The sequence below is a fragment of the Microchirus variegatus genome, assembly GCF_963457635.1.
Source record: "Microchirus variegatus genome assembly, chromosome: 7".
Taxonomy (NCBI): Eukaryota; Metazoa; Chordata; class Actinopteri; order Pleuronectiformes; family Soleidae; genus Microchirus; species Microchirus variegatus.
The window spans coordinates 15,987,296-16,003,401 of NC_139808.1; the positions used below are offsets into that span (position 1 = coordinate 15,987,296).

The window sequence follows — 16,106 nt, forward strand, 5'->3', positions numbered from 1 at the left end:
GTGTGTGTGTGTGTGTGTGTGTGTTGGATTTCCCTCCATGTGTGTGACAAATGAGATTCCTGAGGACAGCACTGATGAGACCTGAGGCCACGAATGAGAGACGGAGGGAACTGCACCAACTCTTGAACAGCTTCCTGGCCTCCAGGACACCACAAATGCAAATCCGAGTCTAAACTACCAAACCCCCACTACTCCACCCAACAACCCACTCACCCACACCCCAAACCACCAGCCTCCTTTCCTCCCAGTGTCTCTGTCTCTCTTCAGCTGTCAGTCAGCAGAAAGAAAAGATGGAGAGACAGTGAGGGGGGGAGAGAGAGTGGATCGCTGCAGTCATTTATGTTCACATCATCAAAGGAAAAACATAGACGTGAATACTGAAGATGATTTGCTTGTTGTGGTGTTTGTGTTCACAAACAAACAGAGCAAAAACTTCCTATATCTGAACCCTGATGTGGGGTCAACTGGTGCATATACGATGTACCTGTGTGTATATTTCCACATTAAAATGTCTTTAATAAACTTGAGTTTTCTTGCTTATGTTCATGTAGTCATTAAAACATACAATACAATTGTACAATTACAAACATTTAATTGGAAGTTGACTGAAATTAACTGAATTTAACGTAAAGCCAATGAATTCAAAGAAGTTTAATTGAAGTAAATCCAGTTGAATTGTAACCACATTGTGAACCCCCAACTCTACTTTACTCTACTTTATTACTCCAAGCACATACCCTGGTATATACAGTAGAACATTTCTGATTTCCCTCCAAGTACCACCAGAGGAGGCTTATGCACCATTGGAGGTACACATACCACATTTTGAGAACCATGGTCATAGATGATTCTGACAAGGTAAAACGAGATAATAAGGCAGCCTTTGTAGCGTCTCCTCACAATGTGCACATGTTTGAATGCAAGTTTTCCTTAAAATGTACATTTTTAAACTTTGACCTGTCTGTGTTCAGTGTCATTTTTACATTGATGTCTACAGAGTTGGAAAGTGCCTGTAACCTACTCTGTGATATACACAAGTCTTTAATGATCACATATGGTGTTTTGAGGTACTTTGTTATCAGATAATGTTGCTGCTTCTTTGGTAAATGTGCTGTGTCAGGTGAGCTCTGTTGTGTTTTCCTTTAATAAAATGACAGTGAAGATCTACCACTACTTAATTCTGGTATCGGCAAACAAAGTGTACACGGGCTACAGCGGATTGAGAATGTTGCTGCCAGGCTTTTTAAACACGCAGACAAAACAAAAATCCTAGCTGACCTTCACAGGTTACCTGTGAGTTTTAGAGTTTGGAGTAAAGATTTAAAAGGTCTGGCTCCTGTCAATGTTTGTGAACTTTTAATACCATATGAGCCTGATGGCTCCCTGAGATCCTCCAGTAAGGGCCTGACTGAGTGCTTCCCAAGAACCAGGCTTTTCACTGAAGGTGACAGAGCTGCTGCTGTAGAGTAGGGTTCTCAAACTCAAATAACCTGGGGAGCCACTGAGCATTGAGTCTGGTCAGGAGGAGGGCGGTCAATTTCCCCAAAAATTCCAAATTTGTATATCAAACATATTGCAATAACAATATTGTTGATGATATTTCACATGGAACAATATGTAACTGAAAAAATATAAGTGTTTTTATGATGTAAAATTATTTTTTGCCTTTAAAAAACATGCAGAAATAAATACAAATTATAACTTGGTATCAAGTGGTGGGACACAGGAAATCGACGGGGGGGCCGCATGTGGCCCACGGGCCGCACATTTGAGACCCCTGCTGTAGAGACTCCTTGGCTGAAGATCTCGCAGAAGCAAACTCAGCATCACCTTTTAAATCTCCATCACATCATATGTGAATTGTGTTTTTTTTTCATTTATTTAATATCTTAATTTGTTGGCTATCTATCTAACTATCTATCTATCTATCTATCTATCTATCTATCTATCTATCTATCTATCTATCTATCTATCTATCTATCTATCTATCTATCTATCTATCTATCTCTAGTAGTAAAGGAGGAGACACTGCCACCCATCTGCATGTAAAAGACTCAGAGCTCCATTAACTCATTTAACTAATGAACACTCAATTTGTTCATTAGGACCTTAAGAGCTGTTATGAAGAATCATCAGGTGATGTCAGCGACTATTGACCCAGTCAATTTGTTTGATTTTCAACTTCATAAAACAAATTAAATGAAACAGAGCAGCGAGACACATTTGCATGTACAAGTGCAGAAACATGTCATCAAAGACATGCTGACTGTAGACGAACATTTGCACAAATGGGACCAATAGGAAATGTTTTAAAAGTAAACTATTTATATGAGAGTATAGTTTTGGGGAAAGGATGTGATACATGATTTTAAAGGTGTTTCATTTTCACTTTTAAACATGAAATGGTGTCGTTCAGTGCCCCCGTCCTGTGGTATCAGTGCAGGATCACTGGATCATTTCCAATAAAAAATAAATTGCAAAGTTTTCTTCACATTCATTGACATAATAGGAAATCAAATTATCAGCATATTTTAATGACTGCTTCTTGATAAGCACAGCAAATGTTTTATACTTCTTGTAAAAAAATAAAAGTCTGCATGTCATTATGTTGTAAGTCTGTGCAATGAACACTTGTACATTAGTTAAGAGAGAGGAGGTGTTCAAACAAAGTCATCATACTATAAAGCGGGACACAGCTGGGATTCTCAAATAGTATTTACAATATCCAAAATAACGAGGGAAGGGGCTCACAACCCCCAGTATTCCTTAAAAGTAACAAAATGCTTCTTTTGTTTTCTATAAAATGATTAGCAACATACACAAAGGTGCAACAAAACTACTTCATAATAAGATTTCCAGTTTCATTGAAGACATCTTGATAGCCTGAGTCACAGAAAAGCACATGTGTAAATAATCAAATTAATACTGGCTGAGTTCCATTCCATTTAGCTGCCGCAGTCTCCCGAGTGCCTGCTATTTCACTGTCACACTGCCCTGACTAACATGAACTGAACAGAGCCACCATTAATGTGATGAGTAACACCCGTGCTCTTCCTGCTAAAACAGAGTCATAGCGGCTGCTGTGAAAAAGATCGAAAAACTTGATGGAAATGTAGCATTTACGTTTGTGTGATATATTCATTCAGACTGATGAAGGAGCCACGCTGAGCTGCTGAGGAGAGCATGATTATTTTCACTGGTTCAAAGCTATCGTCAACACATTGCTGGTGTGTAAGAAAAGGGTGATTATAGCCGCACCTTAAAAAACATATACGTGTGTGTGTGTGTGTGTGTGTGTGTGTGTGTGTGTGTGTGTGTGTGTGTGTGTGTGTGTGTGTGTGTGTGTGTGTGTGTGTGTGTGTGTGTGTGTGTGTGTGTACGTATATACAGCATATATATATACATCCCCCTGCCATGTGTAACAGAGACTTCCCTTTTCCAGAACATTTCCCTTTCCATCATATTAGTAGATTTTTTTTTTTTGTCTGTACATAAACTTTTGAGTGAATTAAGCCACTTTTTTGTTTTTTTTAGGGTTTTGGTAAATATGCTAAGATAGTTATTGCTTTGTTATGACATTGGTTATTTTTGTCAAATCATGAGTTATCCATCAGGCTTATGACCCTTCCAGCCCCTTTATCAGAGGGGGATTTTTGATGAATGAGGTGTTCAGGTTAAATAGTTAAATGATGAAATCATTTATTAACTGAAATGTTTTCTGTCTTCCTTTTTAAATTGCTGTTTAAATTAGTCATTTATTTTGTGTTTTTATGTGGAGCCAGAGGCAGTTTTCCACATTGAGGAAAATAAAGTATGACATAATAGCGAAACCTGTCAGACTCACACAAACTTAATTCATGTTTTCGATTCATTTGAAGGAAGCAGCGGGTTATGAATATAAAGACCTGGCTGGGTAACAAAATGCCAACAGTGAGCACTTACTCACAAGACTTTACATGAACAGAACAGACAGTGGGCGAAGAAAGAAAAAAAAAAAAGGCACTGCAACGCAACATCTCTGAAATGGCAACAAAAAGTACATGTGCACTCAGACGCAAAAAGCAATGACCAGAGAGTGAGTGTGTCGCTCCAAACATCCACACACACAAACACAAACACATGTATGCGCACACAGTCTATTGACCAATATTTGTCACTTGCTATATATTTTGCTGGGAGCAAATGAGAGGCTTCAATTTGGCAGCACACAGGCTTTTCTAGCTGCGAGTGTTAGACCAGCTAGTGTTCACTCGACTTTGTCAATCCCCTGTCAACTTGTAGCTCTGAGACATATCCTCAGCAACACACAGGAGACAGGCCTCCCCCCTCCCCAACACACACACACACACACACACACACACTACTCCCACAAACCCCCACTGCCAACTTCCCAATGTAGAGCCACCAGGAAATGGCTGCTTACACCAGCCCGTCCACAAATATACACACTAACAAACACACACATAATATACTCCACCCCCCCACCCCCAAACTCCTGACAAAAGCCTGCTTGGCCTCTCCATCATTCCTCCTCTGACAGTCAAGAGAAGACAGCTTGGCTGCATCTCTCTATCTAACCGTGCGACACAACATGTGGCCAGTGGAAATGTTCGCCTGTGCAGCAGAGCTCACACTGACGGCTGCTCGGTGGTTCTCTGCTGGGTGTGATGTGGTGATGGAGCTCGCTGTGTGTTCACTTCAGTCAGAGTTTGTGGGATTGTGAGAGATTTGAGAAAAGTGAGCACAGATCAAGATGATGTGACTGTTTTTTCCAGTCACGCACTGTACACCGATGATTAATAGCACAAACAGCTCAACCAGATCAGAGGTTGTCAAAACATCGGAGCAATGTGTTGATATATGATTTGATAAGAAAGTGTTTCATTAAAAAAAGAACGAAAACGTATGTATTGTTATTCATTGTAATCCAAAGCCTTTTGTAAAAACTTAGCTTTTTGGGGTTTGCTTACATTTTATCACATCTGTAACTCATCTCAACCAGGAAGTACCAGTGTAAACACGACTTTATTATGTGCTTACCTGAACCAGCACAAAGAATCTTTTCTTCCACCTTTTCCACACATTTTTGCCAATGGCCCAAAGATACCTGTGGATAATTGAAAGAAGAAGTTTCAGTTGGACAAAAGATACAGTCACAGATTTCTCTTTGTGACATTTGTGCAGCTGTTCTGGACTGGAGAGTCAGGTATGATGAGCAAGACTCTAGCCAAATGGTATTTTTGGGTCTCTACTGACATCTGCTGGTTAAATTTCATTTCTGCAGCCAGTCACATCACTGAAATATTTTCCTTAGAGCATTTAGAGATCAGACAGATAATGGGATGGGGATTATTTGTCTTTGTGCACCATTTCATTGATTTAATTGTCCATAAATCAAATGTTATGTATTGCACCTCAAATTACCACAAAAGTGACATCAACATACACATCAACTATGCCTTTTCTAGCGGTCAGTCGCAGATATTAATTAACCCATTTCCAACCATGGTTTGCAACCATTAGGATCTTCCCAAAGAAAAAGAATAAAAGGTGACAATGAAACATCAGAAATCCTCTGCAGAGCTGGGAAAACCTGCCATTGAAGTGTACTTTTTCTCTGTATTTTATTCCTACTGTCAAAATAACATTTGCAATCTACCTCTATTAATAACGGTCAGCACAGTCACTGGCAACAGTAGTCACTAACTTGCCATTGTAGTAATTGTTGCTCCACTAGATGGCAGCAAAAACAAATAGCATTTACACACTTTGTAAAGTATTTTCCCAATCCTTGCTTACAGAGGAGTTTTACAACTTCCATTTTGTTGAGAGTGAAATGATAATGATAATAAGCTACTATAGTTTTCACCCACTTTTGTTTGAAGCAGAAGCAATATGACTTTTGTCCATGCCATAAAAAGTTTTATGTTGTCTTAAAGTCGTTTTAAACACTACAGTAGGATATACTATAATACTACTACAGGAAACATCTTTTAAGAGCAGCTGGTGTGGCCTTTTTTGATTGACAAAAAAAACACTACACTTCTAAGTCAAAAAATATGCTTGTTTCTCCTGATTGAGCAACAACCAGAGCTTCCATTAACTTTGTCATTAGGCAAAGGTGATATGCCTATATGCTTCACAATGCCAATAAAGTGCTTGTATATTGAACCTGAAAGTCAAAAAGAATGCTAAGGATTATCTTTCACCAAAGCCAAGAAATCCTGATGTAGCGATGCGGGGAACTGGAAGAAGGCTTCTATAAAATCTCAAGGTGAGGCCTTCAGTTTGCTCTGCTTCTGCTTGTTCCAGCCTCACTGTGGGTTGATCAGTGATGAGTCAGTCTTTCCCAGCAGTCCCTCTCAGAGCTGTTTCTGGCTAATGTCCTGCATAAAAACCTTTGACACATCACCAACACATGAAGGTTCCGCCTCAGTGCTGTGCAGAGAGTGGAACCAGTAATATCATGGTGCAGAAAGCCTGAGTGAGCATGTCAGAGGGACGGGTACACCTTCTGATAGCTAGGAGCAATGCTGCAAAGCAGGGAGTGTGTCTTTGACAAAGTGTATAAAAACACTGCCATGCTTTTTCTTTATGCTTTTCACTTATTCAACATGCTCACGTGGTAGATCATCAGATCAACAGAGAACATTTCAATTGTCATGTGATGTGTCTTTATGTGTCTGCTTGTGTTCAGTCACCATCAGTCACCACATCACGTGTACATAATGTGGACATATCATGGGTAGGAACTAAACTACTTTTCTTAAAATTTGAGCACATACAAGAATGAAAATATCAGCATCATATTTTCTAGAATTGCCTCACTTTTAATAATGTAGTGTCAAACAGCTGCAAAAAGGAGACACATTGCATTGGATTTATATTGGTCTGATGCTGGTTCATCACCATAAAATGTTGTTGATGTGGATTCTATTTTATAGTATATGTAGTAACAACTAAGAACCTCAAGATGGTAGCAAAGCAACATATTTGGGGTTTAGAACAGGATTTACTCATTACTAATGCACTTTTAACTTTAAAAAGCTGACACATCTCACTCTGCTCGAGAGAAAATACACTCTGATGTTAAAGACTGGAAACTGCAGTTGTTTCCATTGAGTGTGAGTGTGAGAGACAGAAGAGCAGCACCAAAATAATATAAACAGGTAAACACAAGAAGTTATTTTATTCTACATATTTTCAATGGCTTTGTCTCAGCACTGTGCTGTGTGATGTCTCATTAGTTTGGCCTGGGTTTTGATTTCTTTTGAATGGCACACCAGCTGTATACAGTACACAACCAAATGATCTATGATACTCCATTCCTACTGGTCAAAAAAGAACGTATCTCATAGCAGCATTTACTCTCGAGTCAAATAACCCTGTAATGCACGTCTGTATATCAGCTTTGGCTCTGATTGGCACCAGTGTTAATGCAAGACCCAGGTGAACATGTTCATTCCTTCTCCATCTGCACTTTAGGTGCAAGCTTCAGTTAACATTGGCAGGTACATCTGGGATTGTACCCACCAATACCACTCCTCCCTCACTCACTCACTCGATCAATAATTTCTTGCTAAAGCTTTTCCACAAGCGCGGCATGCTTCATCTCGGCGTGGCACGGTTATTTTGGGTTTCCGTTAGCGATAGTACCTGGTACCTATTTTAAGTAACTGCTCTTTCCAAACGAGACTTATTTTACTTCGTTAAACTACAGTATCTGAATTATATCTCAATTCTGTGATTTTACATAACTGCGTACAAGCTTCAGTATTAAGATGAAAATATGCTATTACCCACGCCCATATCAATTTGGCTTTATAGATAATGTCTCTCTCTACTGGTCAGTGAGTATATCACTGTAATAGCAGAAATAAACCAACGCTTCTTGTTTAAACAGGTATTCAAATAAGTGGGTACAGAGATACAAACAACTGGGAACATGTAATCTGAAAAAGCATCTAATTTCAGAACATTCAGGGTCACAAAGGCAGAATCCTACTCCCACTTACCCACAATGCTTCATGTTTTGTGGTTTGTCCATTCGAATGGCCAGTTTGATCTTGAGGTCACTGTCTGGACAGCCTTTAGACACTGACATCTTGTGGAGCTCGGACTGCTTGGGACTGTTGGGTGTCGGGTGGAGCACAACCTGTGAGTGACAACACATCAGTAACATGTGCGATTTACTGTGTGTGTGATATACAGAAGTAAATGAAGTCATTTCTCACCCTGCCCAGCTCTTTATCCTCCAGAGCCAACACTCCTGTGCTCTCCGTAAACAGCTTCACTTTGACGGCAGGTAATGGCTGAGTGGTGGTGAAGTCACCCTGGGTACCCCAACTACACACACACACACACACACAGAGGGAGATGATAATAGTCTCTGGGACTGTCATTTGTCATGGATCCCCATGCACTTTGACATGATCTCAGCTGAGCTGCGCTTGAAACACATGTACAGTGAAGATACACTGCTTCACAGGCATCACAGGAAAACAGAACATTGCCGGTTATACGGGCGTGAAGATGACTCATACCGTAAAAGCACTTTAATTGGTTGTTATGTGCAAAATAATATATATATACAGTACAGACCAAAAGTTTGGACACACCTTCTCATTCAATGAGTTTCCTTTCTTTTCATGACTATTGACATTGTAGATTCACACTGAAGGCATCAAAACTATGAATTAACACATGTGGAAATATGTACTTAACAAAAAAGTGTAAAACAACTGAAAATACGCCTTATATTCTACTTTCTTCAAAGTAGCCACCTTTTGCTCGGATTACTGCTTTGCACACACTTCATTCTCTTGATGAGCTTCAAGAGGTAGTCACCTGAAATGGTTTTCACTTCACAGGTTTGCCCTGTCAGGTTTAATAAGTGGGATTTCTTGCCTTATAAATGGGGTTGGGACCACCCCAGAAGTCAGGTGGATACACAGCTGATAGTCCTACAGAATAGACTGTTAGAATGTGTATTATGGCAAGAAAAAAACAGCTAAGTAAAGAAAAATGAGTGGCCATCATTACTTTAAGAAATGAAGGTCAGTCAGTCCGAAAAATTGGGAAAACTTTGAAAGTGTCCCCAAGTGCAGTTGCAAAAACCATCAAGCACTACAAAGAAACTGGCTCACATGAGGACTGTGCCAGGAAAGGAAGACCAAGAGTCACCTCTGCTGCGGAGGATAAGTTCATCAGAGTCACCAGCCTCAGAAATCGCAGGTTAACAGCAGCTCAGATTAGAGACCAGGTCAATGCCACACAGAGTTCTAGCAGCAGACACATCTCTAGAACAACTGTTCAGAGGAGACTGTGTGAATCAGGCCTTCATGGTAGAATAGCTGCTATGAAACCACTGGTAAGGACAGGCAACAAGCAGAAGAGACTTGCTTGGGCTAAAGAACACAAGGAGTGGACATTAGACCAGTGGAAATCTGTGCTTTGGTCTGATGAATCCAAATTTGAGATCTTTGGTTCCAACCACCGTGTCTTTGTGTGACGCAGAAAAGGTGAAAGGATGGACTCTACATGCCTGGTTCCCACGTGAAGCATGGAGGAGGAGGTGTGATGGTGTGGGGGTGCTTTGCTGGTGATACTGTTGGGGATTTATTCAAAATTGAAGGCATACTGAACCAGCATGGCTACCACAGCATCTTGCAGCGGCATGCTATTCCATCCAGTTTGCGTTTAGTTGGACCATTTTCAACAGGACAATGACCCTAAACACACCTCCAGGCTGTGTAAGGGCTATTTGACCAAGAAGGAGAGTGATGGGGTGCTGCGCCAGATGACCTGGCCTCCACAGTCACCGGACCTGAACCCAATTGAGATGGTTTGGGTTGAGCTGGACCGCAGAGTGAAGGCAAAAGGGCCAATTAGAGCTAAGCATCTCTGGGAACTCCTTCAAGAATGTTGAAAGACCATTTCAAGTGACTACCTGTTGAAGCTCATCAAGAGAATGCCAAGAGTGTGCAAAGCAGTATTCAAAGCAAAAGGTGGCTACTTCGAAGAACCGTGAATATAAGACATATTTTCAGTTGTTTCACACTTTATAGTAAGTATATAATTCCACATGTGTTAATTCATAGTTTTGATGCCTTCAGTGTGAATCTACAACTTTCATAGTCATGAAAATAAAGAAAACTCTTTGAATGAGAAGGTGTGTCCAAACTTTTGGTCTGTACTGTATATATAAATGCATATGTGATTTTATCATCTATCATCACAGTGGCCTGAGTCATATATGGTTTTATCTTTGTTTTGCAATGTAAAAAAGGTAAGTTCAGATTCTTTTGCAGAGATTGTATGAGGTAATGAGACACAGTCACAGGATTCTACCTAAGAAGAGTTTAGCCATAGCAACAGGGTCAACCTGACTCGTCTCAAAGCTTATATGTCATTTGCGGTCAACTAATTTCGGAATACAAACACAATAAAAGCTAATTATGAAATTTCAGTTCCCATCTTTTTAAGGACCCCCTAGTGGTAAAATATAATACACAGCACAACTCTTGTCTGCACTTAAGCTGATGTGAGACCTGTTGTTGTGGAGTTTCAGCTCTCGCATAAGTGAGGTAGACTGAAAAAGGACACTGAGGTGAGAGCAACGAATAAAATAATTTCATGATTATTAGAAAGTGGTAATCCTATGCTATTAGCAGACATAAAGCAGTGAACAAAATGCCCCTGTAATGGTCCCACAGGGACTCATAATAACACATCAACTGCTTCGGTAGCCAGCAGTGAATTAGACAGAGACACTGCAAAATTCCTGCAATTCTCTGAGGGACGTGCGATTAGACGGGCTCCACAGCACTTGGTCTGCTGCTTATACATGATCACAGAACCACGATGAGTTTAACAATAAGATCTAATTTGGTTGTAAAATTCTGAAGTGAACATTAAAGTCATACTGTATTTACAAACTGTAAGTAAAAGCAATTTACAGTGCATTTAGAATTACAATGTACTTGTATTGTACTAATCTCCAACACTACATCTCCTGGATCTTATGTCAGTTTTGGCCATTTAGCATTTCTATTATATTACACACGCCTCCAATCTAAATTAAGTTTTTTACTCACACAAACCTCTATGTAAAGCTTTACATTTCTCTGGCTTTACAAAATGAGTAAATCTTGTAGCTGCTTTGAGTGCTAATGCACTTTATGAGATTGGAAAAATAAGCAATATGTCTTCTAAAATCCTAAAATTTGGATCGACTTCAGCTTTGATCACAACATTACTTCAATAAGCTTAGGTAATGTCAACATCTATTTTAGTCCACAGTTGCATTCACTTGTGTTTTTGATGGGCGACATGGACCGCTGTGTTTAGTCTTCTTCACACACCCCAGAAATTCTCAATGGGGTGGAAGCTTGGACTCTGTGGTAGCCAGTCCACGTGTGAAAATGAAGTCATGCTCCCTCAACCATTCTGTCACCACTTGAGCCCAATGAGTCCTGGCATCTGCCTGAAAAACCTGGTCATTCAGTAAATGTAGTTCATCAGCTGAAGTTTTTTTTTTTTGCTGAACCGACATCTGACCAGCTGAAGGCAACAGGCTTGCACAGTAAGTAATACTGATTATATGACTTTTCTTTGGTTGGGTATTGTGTACAACTATGTGTTTTTTTTTGGAAGTTTTATTCTTCATTGTTTGCCTTGTCTTTATTCTATTTTTTAACCTCATATGTAAGATCATATACAATTCTCAGCCCCAGCCTGGTGCTGTTGCTAATTTATCTGCTGAAAAGTGTACATGGAAACAGTAAATAAGTATTCTATTCACATTAAATAAATGACAATATTATGAAATAGTATCATTCTCTTAAAGGTGCCATATGTAAGAATGTGGCCAAAAAACGGTTACTACATTAAAATTCAAAATACAGAGGTCTTTTAGGTTCCGTTTTCTGACGTAACTGGCAACCAGTGGTTGCTCGGCAGCTGAGACTCTACTGACTGCAATGACTGGTAGATGGTGGTAGGTGGCGCCACATGCCAAAACATGATTTCAAAACATAAACATGATTTGCAGTCTGCAAAAATATTTTCTTAGTGCAAATATTTTGGCTGTACTGTTGTTGTTGTTGAGTTCAGTTTGTTATATGAATATTATTCCTTAGTCTCTGTGACATATTAGGAGGATTTTATGGCCAGTTGCTTTAGATTTATTACATAATGCACATTTAAAGGGTTAATCATGTACATGTGTTGTTTAATGTTAAAAATATATAGATAATGTATGCACAGTATTAACGTGAATTTGTATCACTTGCAAAAAATGGTGTACTCATTAAGCAGTTTCCCTCTTCTAAAGTATTGTGCTGTATTTCACAGCATTTCATTGTGTCTTTGATAAATAATATATCTAAATGACAGAACCCAGTTCCCAGTGGGCTGCAGTAGGTTGTTGAAAGTGAAAGTTCAGTGAAAAGATCTTTGTAAATCTTCACCAGGGTTTTTAAAAATGTGGTATTTCAATGTTTTCAGCCTGCATGTGGTCATACATGTCAGCCATTTCCATCACGACTTCCCCCTACACTACTAATAAAACAGCTTGTTCTATTAAACAGTAACAGTTAAGAGTGAATCAGACAAACAGGAAGTGTGAGATGAGACAATTAGTCGCTACCATGGAAACACAGTGTGACCCGTGGTGTCACATCTTACACTGAAGCATTGAGAAATAATGAAAAGGCTTTGTTACCTCTGTGAATCATGAAATTAAATGTGCACCTCCTGAGTTTAAACCCTGTAGAGAATAAAATAAAAAAACATCCCCTACAGCCAAAACAACACCCACGTTCAAGGATCAAAAGTGACAAACCACCACTTGTGGCTTCCTCATATTCAAATCTCTCTTTATCTCCATAAGAAAGAATATAACAAAAAGTTGAAAAGGCCCAAGTTACAGAGATAAAGACGAGTTTATCATTAGATTTAACATTTCTTATTTGAGATTTCATAAAACAAAGCCTCCACTTTTGTCCTGCTGTGGATCAAAGGTGCGCAAGTGCAATAAATCAGAGTTCACACTCATCTGTGTTGCACTCACGTGGGCTTGGAGGCCTCAGCCTGGTCTGTTTGCAGTTTATGTCCTCCCTCCACCTCCATGGTGCAGTAAACAATCCTGTTTGGAGCCAGTGACTTCAGACCCTGGACCTCCATGATCACCACCTGCAACACACACAGGTGGAGTTTGAACAGCAACTCAGAAAACAAGAGGAAATGTGTGGTATTCATCAGTGAATATAATTATAACAGTTACATGATTGTGGGTTATTGACCTTCAAAATTACAGTTCACCTGGGGTAAGCAAGGAACAGTCTGAAACCTTAAAAGCCTGGGGAAAGCCATTTACCAGATGACCAGATGGTGGCAGTATTGTGTGCGTAGATGGAAAATAATGGTTTTAATTCAGTGCCAAGGACTTTGGCTAAATACACCAGGATTATTAACACTTGAAAACAAAGCATGTGTCATGGGAATACCACAAATGACAGACTTTTATGGGCTGAAATATCAGGAATTTTACACTTCTCACAAGCAATGTTTGCTATTTGAAAGTAACACTTCACTTTTATTATCACTTGTATTATTTATCTCTCTAAATGTCTCTTTTTGGATTTGTCCTCACTTTAATAATTGCAACAATCATGATTTTATATTTTCCATAAAGCTGTGCTGTTGAAATGTCATGTCAACCATGCTATTTTAAAACCATTTAAACTGTATCGAGTTGTTTATTTAAAACGAGGAAGGATTTCACCTCTGATTTAGAGGCTTTTGGTGTGATTGTTGTTTCACAAAACAAAGCTTCCAGGTCTCTCTACTAGTTTGTACACTAAAGCAAATGAAAACAGATGGTCCAGCTTTTGTGCAATTACAGAACATCTGTAGAGAGCAAGCAAACAAGCAAAAGAAATCAGTTGCGGTTCTTTCCAAATGAGTAACAACAGACGCCACCGCCACCCTGTTTGACTCTACAGTTCAGAATTAGCCTGAAGAGCTGCAGAGAACAGTGAAGCATTTAAATGTAATTCTGAAAGCATGAAACGTGATCTAACAATAAGCTCTGTTGTAGTCACTTTCATTAATCTCAGCACACTCAATCCTGCACACTGATTAATGCATGAATGTGTTGCCTGCTGTCCAAATAGTTTGTTGAGGGCAATAGTTTGATTTATCCACGCGGCGCAGGTAGAACCACAGTGACAGAGAGAGGGAAATGCAGCTTGTAGCTCTTTGACAGGGTTGCCAAAAGAGTTATTCGAAACACAGCAAGCTGCAGCTATAATAAGAAATGCCGAACATTAACGAACCTAAAAACCTTCCCAACCTTCCCTACCTCCTCTCAAAAATGTCAGCGGAGAAGAAAAACAAGAATATGCAGTGGAGAAGCAGAGAGAAAGTTGACGACAGAAGCAATTGAACTTCAGCCTTGGATAACTAACACACTAACCTTGGTTTAAGAGCAATTTCTTATCTCACTGTTTAAGAAACGTTGACAATGACACACAAGCACAAAAAAATAGCTGCTGGAAGTTTAGTGTAAATACAGAATTTAGACATATGCAGCTCGTCTGCTGTGACACACAGACTACATTTTGTTTCAGTGTCAGATCTGTTCACTTCAATTCCGACGAACCATAATTCAAGATAGATCTAATTTGAAACTGAAGCCTGTCTTGTGTCAATGTCTCCTGAGCATTTACAGGAGCTAGAGACACAAACTGTGGGCAGGTGCTGCCAGGCTAAAAGAATGCATTCATTGTACAAAAGATAGAATTTCTCACCACCTCACCCACAAAGTATTTCTCATACTGGAAGAGATGGAAAGGTGCCCTGTTTCTCTGGGATGCTAGAAAATCTGGTAAGATGATCACAGCGCTGCAGTTTATGCTTGATCAGATCTTTGCGGAGCACAGACGCCCACAGAGGCTCTACACAGGTAGTGGACAGGTAATTTATCATGCTTGTTTTTTCGGAGGATTCATCTGTCAGTTTCCTCTGGCTCCTCCTGTCAGCCAATTAAGTCAGGCTTCCAAGAGTCCGTCAGTCAGAAGAAATCCTAGGAGATGTGTGTCAACTCATTAGCAAGTCCCCCACGCTAATCCTGAAAAAACGAATACGGTTCTCGAGGAAAAACAGGGAGGGTAAATTTGACACTCTGTAGGCTGATTTCTACATTATTTCACATCCAGGAGACAGAAAAACGTCACTTCTATCTAAACCACTCAGCTTTCCTGGACTAACTGAACTGCTAAGGGAACTTTTGTCACCTAAGTATGTGTGTTACACATAACACTTTAGGTAAATGTAAATAAAGAGTACTGTGATATTTTTTTGAGCCATTTTAACATGTAGGTGTTTTTTATGTATTTTGCTCAAAAATTCCAGCTTTGTGCTTTCATTCATTTTCCTTTTCTGTGATATTCACTGACTGACATTATGGTGGCAATAAAAAAGAGAATTTCTAGCAAATATTACTAGAATGGATTTAAGCTACAAAGGTCCAAAATATTCAAAAAACAAAACAGTGATTCAAGTAATATATCAAAAGGTAGCACGTCCCCATTCAGCAGTCCACATATTTTGTATGAGCTTAAAAGTAAAGGTTGATTCAATTTTAACACCTACATTCAATTGTGGACTGAAGTGTGTGGGAGTGACTGGTTTACAAACTTACTGTTGGAAAATGCTGTCTAAAGGAGAGAAGATAATATTTGTAATACCTTGCAAACTCTGATTTAAGTGTGTAAATGGATGTTATATTCAGACTGTTGTCAAATGGGTTAGCATATCAGCTCCATACGACTCTTTGTCTCTCATTTTGTGTTTTAGTAAAGACCCTGGAAATGTGTGTGTGGGGGGGGGGGATTCAAGCAGTGTTTTGGTAATTACTTCCCTGTCGGGGCAACAGATGTTCCACACTGGAGCTTTAAGTCAACTGAAAGCAAACATCATGGAATAGAAATAAAACGCACAAAACGTTGTCCTTTTCAAATCATTTCCAGCCCTTTCATCATCTCATACTTGCAGCAAAAAAATCTGTAAGAGTTACTGTGTAAGTACGTCATATACCAACA

General features: G+C 39.5%; 1 protein-coding gene across 2 annotated transcripts in view; it reads right to left on the reverse strand.

Moving 5' to 3' along the window:
* Window positions 1-16,106, reverse strand: part of cadpsa (Ca2+-dependent activator protein for secretion a) — a gene marked incomplete at both ends in the record, with an annotated part of 130,172 nt that overhangs the window by 58,138 nt on the left and 55,928 nt on the right. For both annotated transcript variants that reach the window (XM_083892288.1, XM_083892287.1), the window contains 4 exons: window positions 5,041-5,107; window positions 8,016-8,155; window positions 8,235-8,346; window positions 13,073-13,194. In XM_083892288.1, coding sequence (XP_083748414.1) covers window positions 5,041-5,107; window positions 8,016-8,155; window positions 8,235-8,346; window positions 13,073-13,194 — 441 coding nt within the window. The remainder of the gene's footprint in view (window positions 1-5,040; window positions 5,108-8,015; window positions 8,156-8,234; window positions 8,347-13,072; window positions 13,195-16,106) is intronic.